Source organism: Brachionichthys hirsutus, chromosome 14, assembly GCF_040956055.1.
Source record: "Brachionichthys hirsutus isolate HB-005 chromosome 14, CSIRO-AGI_Bhir_v1, whole genome shotgun sequence".
In the NCBI taxonomy this organism is placed as follows: domain Eukaryota; kingdom Metazoa; phylum Chordata; class Actinopteri; order Lophiiformes; family Brachionichthyidae; genus Brachionichthys; species Brachionichthys hirsutus.
The window spans coordinates 10,584,404-10,594,152 of NC_090910.1; the positions used below are offsets into that span (position 1 = coordinate 10,584,404).

A 9,749-nucleotide genomic window follows, 5' to 3' on the forward strand; every position below is an offset into this window, starting at 1 on the left:
TCCGGTGGGAAACTCTCAAACCGATAGGATCACTCGTGGCGGGACACGAACCCCGGCCGGATTGGAGAGTTTCCCCATTTCCTTGAACTTCCTCTCCGTCCGTTTATTTTAGAGAGGTCGGCCATCTTGGATGGGAACGCTGAGATTTTTCCTCGCCCTGGTGATAAGGGAGCAGCTGTGGAGATTGTTATTACGTTGACTTGCAGATATCACAGCGACACGCTGACCTCCAACGTGCAGAAAGCATCAGAAAACTGATCATGTATTCTACGGGAAAGAATCCCCGAAATCTTTGATCATTCATGAATCGGATGAAACCATCTAAGATGCCCGGAGGATGAACCCGGAGGAATCAGCAGCCTTTCTGCTGCTCGATTCAAAAGACGCAGAAGCAGAAGCTTCTCAGTTTTAATGACTGATTGAACTTTTATTGATTAATAAAAGGATAGATTTCAATATTTAGCTACAAACGCTGGATCACATGTAAATAAACCTTCAGAAATAACCCAAAATAAAGACCTTTCAGCCTGAACCCACAGCATGTCAGCATGCCCCGAGGAAGCTGTCAGCTACAGATGTCAACGCCCCCCCCCCCACACACACACACCCACACACACTGCACTGGAGGACTTTGCCCCAGAACAAAGGAATGGGGGGGGGGTCCACAATGGAGAGAATCTGGCAAGTTCAATTAGTACACACTTTAAACTGCGCTCTATACCCCCCTCGCCCCCCCCGCCTGAAAACAGCGCTGGGGGGCCCCATGCTGAATGACGGTGCGTTCAAGGCTGCGTTGCGTTTAAAGCCGCTTCCCTGAGATCTTCAAGATTGATGGCTTCCTTCCTTCCAAAATAAAGTCCAATCTCATAAAACTCACCTTCTTATTACCCCCCCCCCCCCCCCCCCCCCCGCCCCAAGTACACGCACGGACCAGAGGTAGATCCATACACTGATGGCTCGCTGCCCGCCGGGAAACCTTCCTCCACGATTTCAACAAATCGGATTCTGATCATAATCGATACTCTGACAGGTTTGATGAGCCTGACGCGCCTTACCTGCACACAAGCTCCGGTATCCGAGAGACCCCGAAAGCCGCCGCGTCACGCTTCACACCTCCCGTGCGCACATGTTTCCAGCCCCCCCCCCCCCATGCGCGGAGAAACGTCAGTCACGAGCTGCCCGCGCCAACCTTTTCCTCCCGCCGGCGACGAGCTGCTATCCGTGGTGCGCAATCTGCGGCGCGCGTGGACGCACGGTGCCACCACCAAACCGGAGGAGGCTGTTCTGTCCAACGGACGAGGAAGGAATTTTAATGAGGGGGGGGGGGGGGGGCTGCGGTTTCCTCCCTGTGCGGAGAATCAGCCTGAAAACTCGCCCGTCACTACATTTAAGTTACCTCACGGCCCTGGGGGGGAAACTCAAGTCGTGACCCCCCCCCCCCCCCCCCCCCCCTACAAGGTGGGCGGTGAGCCCACATCCACGGGGCACCTGTTGACTTTTATGAGTAATAATGATAATAAATCACAATCCATCAGGTTGTGGCGCGATCCAAATTATTACGAGCTGAGCTCCGTTACAGATTTGTTTAGAAAAGGAGGGTAAAGTGAGTGCCGCCGAGCTGCAGTAATGGTGATCCTCTCTAAACAGATGTTTTTAATCTAAGAATCAAATCAGGGGGATTAAAGCATAAGGAAAACTAAAACAGACATTTAATAACTTTCATTCAGAGTGAAGTGATTAAACCAGTCGAGCTGTTTGGAAATGAGATATAAAAGTTCTAATCTACCATCTCAGTACCAAAGCCCGAATCGACAACAAAGTCGTTTAAATATAAATATCATTCCTCAACATTAAATTAAGTACTGTATTACACAATTATAGTTTTACACAAAATACATGAAGGCATTATCACACAGACGGGGATACACTGCCCCCAAGAGGCCAGATGACGACACTGCGCTCAGACAGCAGCGACGCCAGATGCCGGAGTGACGTAAGAATGAAATTCATTTTATTCTAAAGCGATAAACAAAATCTAATTTACAGTTACTGTTCAGACCGGAACGCTGAAACGAGAACATCGAGCGTTTCAGTTCAGACGGGACTTCTTCTTGCTGGAGCGCTCCACCGTGGCTTTACGCTTCCGTGACGCGGCGCCCGGCGTCTCTCCGGAGGGGGGCTGAGTCAAGTAGTACAGCTCCATGGGCGGGGCCGGCTCCTGGAAGATTTAAATAAACAAAAAAAAAACACACATCTTTAATAACGAATCTACTGCCAGAAAGCAGGATAAAAAATATCCTGACGTGTGCGTCGGAATCAGGAACTTAAAACGACGCAGCGCCGCCCGACCTGCATGAGGTAATCGGCGATGTACTCCGGCTTCAAGCACGTGACTCCCTGCGAGGAAGCCTCCGCGACGTCGACCCTGAAGTCCCCGGGCTTCAGTCGGCTGAAGTCTGCGAAGAGGTGGGTGGTTTCCTGGTAGAGGGAAGAGGAGGGGCTCGGCAGGACCTGCAGGGAGGAACCGCCGGTTTGAAATGTTTATTTCACCGGTTTGTCTGATCTCAGAATTTAAAGAGTAATGAGAAACGGAAAAAAACACCGAACCTTTGCTCCTCCAGACTGCAGCAGCCGCCGGAAGCCCGATTCTCTGTTCTGGTCGATGTTCAGCATGACCGTCCATCCGCTGAAGGCTCCCTGGAGAACAGGAAATGCTTAAACCCCCCCCCCAGCCCTGATAATACAACACAGTAATCTGTGTTCCTGTGAGCACCCTCTGCTGGCAGCATCCCTGCAGGGACGTTCTCCAGCGTATGGCGGCTAACGCTAATCTCCTTTGCTGGGTGGTGATGGAGGGCAACGCATCCAGGATGGAGCCGCTGCCCCACTCAAACTCCTCCTCCTGCGGAGGAAGGAAAAAGTCTTTTCCAGTCTGACGGGTAAAACTTTGCCGCCGATGCCAAATAATGAGATTCTGACCGGGAGGAAGCGACAGACGGGGCGGCACGCCTCCAGGTAGGAGCGGTGCAGGATCCATTTACCCGCCGCCATGGCCGCCAGGTACTTCTCGTTGCGCAGAGGAGTCCCGACGATGATGTGCGAACAGCTGGAGTCAAAGAACTGCTTGTCCAGGACGACGCCGCCTGCAGGCACAAGCAGCGAAACGCGCTTCGTTTATTTAGCTAAATATTCCTCCGCGAGTTCCGGTCGATGAGGTGCAGCGGCGAGCCGCGGGGATTAGCGCCACCTACCGAGCTCCTCGATGAGGTGACTGTAATCGATGCGCTCCTGCGGGCTGAGGGAGGACAGCTGAAATCTGGGCGGCGGCTTTTCCTCCTCGCTCTCCTCCTGAGGGGGAAAAGCAAAGCGTTTAGGAGCAGCGCCTCCTTTTAATGAGAGCGACGGTCCGGTCCGGAGCGGAGCGTTTCAGCGTCTCCCACCTGCGGCTCCGGCGCCACCGGGGGGTTGGCGGTGGGGAAGGCGATGCTGGGGGCTTCGGGCGTGAGGATGTTGGTTGCCGGCTGCCTCGTTGGAGGCGTTGAGGCCTTTCTGCTCATGTGCTGGTCGATGACATCACAAGCAGCTGGGAGGACGCAATAAAACACGTTCAGGTTTCTACCGGGTATTTGTAAAATACTCCCCCCCCCCCCTCGTGTCTTACCCATCTCCACCAGCTCAGAGTCCGTCATGGAGTCGGTGAGCCGGGGGCCGTTTTCTGCAGCGGGGGGCTCAAAGCGTTGCGAGGGACTCCCGGGCCACTGTAAATGATCAGCCAGCTTGGCCCGCTCCTCCCTCGCCGTCGGGTCGTCCCAAACGATCTGCTCGCTCTGAGATGGCTCCGTGTTTACGTCCATCGCTGCTTCTCTGGAAACCCTGAAATCGGGGCGGGAGGAGGAGGAGGAAGAGGAAGAGGAGGAAGAGGATTTAATTTGTTCAGGAAGTAAGTGAACAATTTAAACTTTAGTTCCTACCTCAGAGCTTCAAGGGTACGCCTGCTCCCACAGCGTCCACGGCCCCCGTCGGGTGTGTGGGGGCCCGAGTCCGCCCCCCCCGACCCCAGCCTGCTGAGCCTGACCGAGGTACGCCTCCTCCCCGTCGTCAGCCTGGTGGCTGACATGATCTCCTGCAGCTGCCTCTGCAGGTTCTCCCTCATCTCCAAAGTCTCTGAAACCCCCCCGGATAACGGCAACGATTGGTTCTATCCAATAATCAATAGCCGATGGAATGAAATGAAAATCGCAGAGAGACACGCACCACTTCTATCTGCGGCGTCTCGCACCTCCTCTTCTACGCCTCCGTCACTCACGCGGCGTGAGGCGGCGGCTTCGTCCGCGATGGGCCCGCACTACGGAGAGTAAACGTATCGCTGCGTTTAAAGGCGGCTGCTGTTAGGCTAACGGCAACGACTCGATGCGCGACCATGCGACCCACCGTGTCGCCCTCGGCCTCGGCGACGCCTCTAACTTGTGTCCGCGTTAAAGGCGGAGACCTCTGGCTGAGGGTCAGGCTCATTTTGGGGTTGTAGGTGAACGGATACAGCGACTCCGGGACGCGCCTCTGCTCCTCAGCGCACTGCACAAGACAACAACGTGTTAGCTGCAAAGCTCCGGGGGGGGAGGGGGGGGGGGACTAAGGCGGCAGCACAGACAGAGTCCCATCTGTCTGGGAGATTAACATATCAAAGCGCTCTTTTTGATTAAATATTCTACTCTTGTCGATGGAGTAATTATTACCCCCCCCCCCCCCCCTTCGCCCCCCCCAGGTGAAATGTGCTAAATGAATACTGAACGACAGCACGAAGCCCAAAGCCAATCATCCGCCGTGGAAATATGATCCCATTTTAAACGACGGGTATCTAAACGATGACTTAATTCCTCTAATGGAAGATCTAACTCTCTACAAGCTGAACAGTGAAGCCCGACAGGCAGGCAGGGGGGGGGGGGGGGGGGACGTACGGCGTGCAGCCAGTGCTGGGAGACCACGCGGAGTGCCCGCTCCTTCACCCCCCTGTACTCCCGGCTGCTGTCCCCGACGCGACCCTGGTAGACGTAGTGGGTCACCGTGTCGTCACAAGTCCATCTAAAGAGAAAGTCGGTGAAACGATTTTACCGATTTCAGGCTGGAAGCGTCCGGTGGAGATAAAAACACGTGCCGGATACCTGAAGGCGGCGCCGAGCGAGGCGGCGATGGCGTTGAGCTCACTCTGCGTCCTGCTGAGCTTCTTTGAAACGCAGATCACCGCGCCGGTCAGAGGGCCGGCGTCTTCCCCCGGGACCTGACAAGCGGAATAAAATAAACGGGGCATTTCTGGACCGCCTGACGCCAACAGTCCCCTCCGTTTCGTTCTTTCTGTACCTTCCTCTCGGCCGTTTTGTTGAGTTGGGGGCTGGCGGAGGCCGACTGCATATCGGCGGCGTCGTTTCGTCTGCTGTTCGCTAGCGCCACCTTCAGGTTCCTCTGAACGATATCAGTCAGGGGAGTTTCCAGCTTCCCTCCTGGTTTGGCTCTTCCTGCTGGAGTTTCTAGTGCTCCGAGTGCGTCCTAAATAAAGGTTAATGAAAAAAATAATAAAAATAAAACCCACACCAAATGCATTTAAAGGTCTCAAACAGCTCACGATACATCACCAGAGCCTTAAAACAAAGTAAGACAAATATAATTCTGGCATTGGACTCTGTTCCTCCTTCATATTTCCAAACCGTGACGTTGAAGGACGGCCTGAACAGCTGATCCCTGCTGAGGAAACGAGAGGGCGTGTCGAGCTTCAGCGAGGGCTCCTTCTGAACGGCGTCCCGTTGGTCCTCCTCCCGATTCCGTTTGGGGGTGCTGACGTCCTCTTTCGGCTTCATCTCATCCAGGACGGAGTGAAACGCTTTGCTCCGGAAGCGGCCCAAATCCAGCGGCGTGACGGCCTTGCTGCTCTGGAGGCCCAGCAACGGGATCTCTGGAGACAAGCGCGCCGGCGGGGGCACGGCGGGCTTCTGGGAGCCACCGACAAAACTCTCGTCATCCCTCTCTGTAGAGCGAGATCGTCGCGACAACGCCGGGAGTCAGGAAGGATTTAAATTGGAAGTCGGTTTTTATTCCGCCAATGAAAATAAAAACAGACGCTTCCTCTGACCTGGCGTGGGCGGCAGGTCGACGAGAAAGCGGCGTTCCTCTGGCCGCTGTCCGGTCCGGACAGACTCCAAAAGCCAGCGCACGGTGACCGCCGGGAGCCCCCACTTCTTCGCCGCCTGGTACTTCGTGCCTTCGGGGGTTTGCAGCACCAGATGAGTGCTGGCCAGCATGCCTTTCTTCCGGTTGGCCAGGCGCACAAAGTAATCCTGGACGCTGCCGGCGAGACGGAGAAACGAAGCGGCTTTAGCGTTTGTCCCAACGCCGAACACTCACGTGAGATGGAAAGCGGCCGTACTCAGCGCCGAGGTGTTTGGCCAGCTCCACCAGAGACTCCCTCTCTGCCCCGGTGAACTGGCTGACAGAGAGGACGCAATCTCTGAGAGGAAAACGTCCGTCCATGGCGGGAACGGGGGTGAACAAAGGGTTGGAGGACAGCCGGAGGACACGCCCCCTCTCCACACACATGGCCTGACGACAAACCACACGATAGAGCTCACAGAACAAAAACGGAGACATTTTTGTTTCACAATTAAACGTCAGAAACGATTTCTTCATAACTTTTGCCTCAGAATTTGTTGAGGTTACTTAAAAAAAAAAATGAAACAAGCAGCACCAAGAAAACCTTTTGACACGAGAACAATAAAAAAGAAAAAAAGGAAACTGCGATCTCACCAGCCAGGTATCCGTGACGACCTCATTGACCGTGGCCTCGACCGAACAGCCCAACAGCGGGACCACTGCGTAGTCCGCGACGACGCGCGTGCGTCCCATCCGCACCCGGCCTCCGTTCTCTGTCACCAGTACAGAAAGCTGGGCCTCTGCCTCGGCGCCGAAGCCCACGAGAAGGAAACGCTTCCCGGAGAACAGACCCGCCTCGCTGGGCTCCCCCCCCCCTAGGGTCGAGTCTGCCGCCGGTTCTCCGCTCTCACTTGCTGCGCCGAGGTCAGGCCGAGGCTCCGGAGCCGCGCTGCTGTCGTTTCCTGGCTGGAGCATATCAACTGGAAAATAAAAGAGAATTCAGACGACCTTCGGTCGATAAAACAAGATCTCTGGAGCAAATTCTTCAGCAACAGATACTTACCTACCGTCGGGTCGTCGTCCATGTACTGTGATAGCAGGTCTTCCTCTGCTCTCGTATGCCTGGGGGTGCTGGGACTGGCCGCCGGAGGAGCAGCCGAGGGCCTGTAGATGGAGGGACGCTGGGCAGCTGCAGCGGGAGGCGGACAGTCAGGGTGGAGGAAGGCAGCTTCTGGGAGCAGGCTGCCTTTGTTGAAACTGTCCAGCAGCCACTGCAGCGTCACTACATGAGGCCTGGGAGGCAACACACACACAAAACAGGATCTCAACAGCCAAAAACACACATAATACGGGCAATACCTCGACATACAGGTATCATCATGAAGCAGAAATACTCATTTACATACCTGTGTGTCACCTTGGAGAGAAAACTCTTGAGGTCCTGGTCCAGCTCTCCCATGACCACGTGTGTGAGATCCTCACTGGGCTGGTTGAAGCGCAGACCTCCTGCAGAGTTAACCAGACGCCGCAGCTTCTCCAGCTTCTTCGCCGGCAGGCCGCACAGATACAGCTGGACGATACGTGACAATAAACAAAACCCTTCCGTCGAAATCAAGAGTTCCCCCTCCGTCTGAAAGGAACGATTTCCACTACTGACCTTACAGCCATCCAGAATATCATCAGCGGGGCAGACGGTGAGGTCCAGGCTGTCTTTGGGGTCTGGCGCCTCCAGACGGCTGATGGTGCCGTTGGTGAGGGCGGTGTCATTTATCGTCCTGCTGGCATTCACGGAGATCTGGCTCAAGCTCAAGAGAGACGAACCCCCTGGAGGAGAAAAAGCAGGATTCATCATTTTAAATGTCCCGAAAAACGCCGCGTCTTAAACATCAAAGAGGAGCGCCATCAGCCCGGGACTCGCCGTCCGTCTTGTCGGTGCCCGTAGGGGTAGACGTCTGCGGTCGGTCGGCTCTCGATGCGTCGCGTTCCACGGTATATCGGCTCTCATCTTGGCAAAATCCCTTCTCGATGCTGTCAAACAGCCAGTGCAGAGACACGCAGTACACATTCCACCTCCGCGCACACTCGTACTTCTGACCTGCAAGCAAATACAAATATTCAGGATCATGACAGCAACGGGGCTTAAAATGGAGACCCAACCGCCCGGCGAGCTGGAGCTGCCGCTACTTGCCTGTCGGTTGGCTAACGATCAGGTGGGTGCACTCGTTCATTTTGAGCTGGCCGGAGTAAGCGGCTCCGTGGCGCTCACAGAGCCGCTGAACCTCTTTGCGCTCGGTGCCGGACAGGCCCGTCACGCAGACCGTACAGCCACGCAGCACGGGGCACAGGAAGTCCTCAACGGGCAGGTCTGTGTACCTGAACAGGCTGAAGAACACGCAAAGTCATTAGCTATGAATAAAGTACCCAAACTATTGGGATTTTGATTAAATACTTGGTGACGTCAGGCGAGTACATTCTGATCTCTCTCGAGCAGAGGTCAGAATAGAAATGTTCCTTGTGATGCGGGGAACAAACCTGTCCTGAGATCGCTCCCAGCAGGCGTTCACCCATGCCGGTAGCAGAATGGGCTTTCCCAGACTGGCAGCAACCAAATATTTCTTGCTGCCCACCTCTCCTGCGATCAGGTGAGTGACAGAGACATTTAGGTCAAGATAGACCCGTCCACCCATGAGCTGCACCAGATCCATCACCTCCGTCTGCAGAGAGAGAGAGAGAGAGAGAGACAGACGGACAGTTTCTAAAACGCTTTAAAGACTAGAAGACCAAACCACAAATAAATAAAGCCGAACAAACCCGCGTTGCTTTTTCCAGGCTTGTGCAGGAAATGGTAACGTCAGCCATGGCCATGTTATAGACGGGCTTCTCGGCTTTGGGGACGCAATGCTGCTGCTGCAGGCAGTACAACACAACCAGGGGACTCACCACGCGGCAAGCGAGCTACACGGGAGACAAGAGAGGATTATCATGGCAGAGGATGTTTCAACACCGACATTAAAGGCCGAGTCAGACCTTTTTGCAGTGCAGAAACGCCGGGGTGGCGAAACTGCTGAAGACAAAAAGAGACTTGTCCTTCTGGTTCATCTGTAAAATGGCGTCTTCGTCGATGGTTTTCAAGTGTTTCTCAGACTGCAGCTCCAAAACGGCCTGTGTGTAGAAACGACGGAGCATCATCGATATGAGGCAGGACAAAAACACACAATAATCAATAGTAGCTTTCACCCAGCTGGCGCTTACCTCATAAGCCTTAACAGCATTGTGTGTTTTCTGGCCTTTACTTTCCACAAACTTAACAATGAAGTCTTCTCTGTTTCCTTTGGACATGTTCAATCTGCGAGGTGAAAGCGAACCAATGAAAAGGCTGTCGTTTGTTTACAAATGAGCCTTCGCCGGCTTTAGCCGCAAGTTAGCTTCCGAGTCCAGAACAGACTCATATCACTATAAACTATCATCGGTTCGGGATGGTAGCTAAACCGATGGCTACTTACCTCCACTTGGTTTAATGTCTGATGAAGCAGCAGTGTCTTCAGGTTGGTCTGACATGAAAAGCTATCCTAAAGTCAGTCTGGAGTCTTAAGCCTTGCAGGTTAAACGCT

General features: G+C 54.3%; 1 protein-coding gene across 1 annotated transcript; it reads right to left on the reverse strand.

Moving 5' to 3' along the window:
- Nucleotides 1-2,089: 2,089 nt before the first annotated feature.
- topbp1 (DNA topoisomerase II binding protein 1) lies at nucleotides 2,090-9,477 on the reverse strand. Its single transcript, XM_068748024.1, has 27 exons — nucleotides 9,391-9,477; nucleotides 9,166-9,300; nucleotides 8,950-9,093; nucleotides 8,671-8,852; nucleotides 8,327-8,520; nucleotides 8,057-8,233; nucleotides 7,796-7,962; nucleotides 7,545-7,708; nucleotides 7,202-7,431; nucleotides 6,793-7,118; nucleotides 6,416-6,588; nucleotides 6,122-6,333; nucleotides 5,700-6,016; nucleotides 5,356-5,541; nucleotides 5,160-5,275; nucleotides 4,956-5,079; nucleotides 4,432-4,572; nucleotides 4,256-4,345; nucleotides 3,972-4,174; nucleotides 3,662-3,873; nucleotides 3,441-3,583; nucleotides 3,252-3,348; nucleotides 2,980-3,143; nucleotides 2,774-2,902; nucleotides 2,608-2,697; nucleotides 2,350-2,511; nucleotides 2,090-2,218 (listed from the first exon to the last, which is right to left on the reverse strand). Exons 1-27 carry the CDS (start codon nucleotides 9,475-9,477, stop codon nucleotides 2,090-2,092), a joined length of 4,494 nt encoding a protein of 1,497 aa, XP_068604125.1.
- Nucleotides 9,478-9,749: the final 272 nt, after the last annotated feature.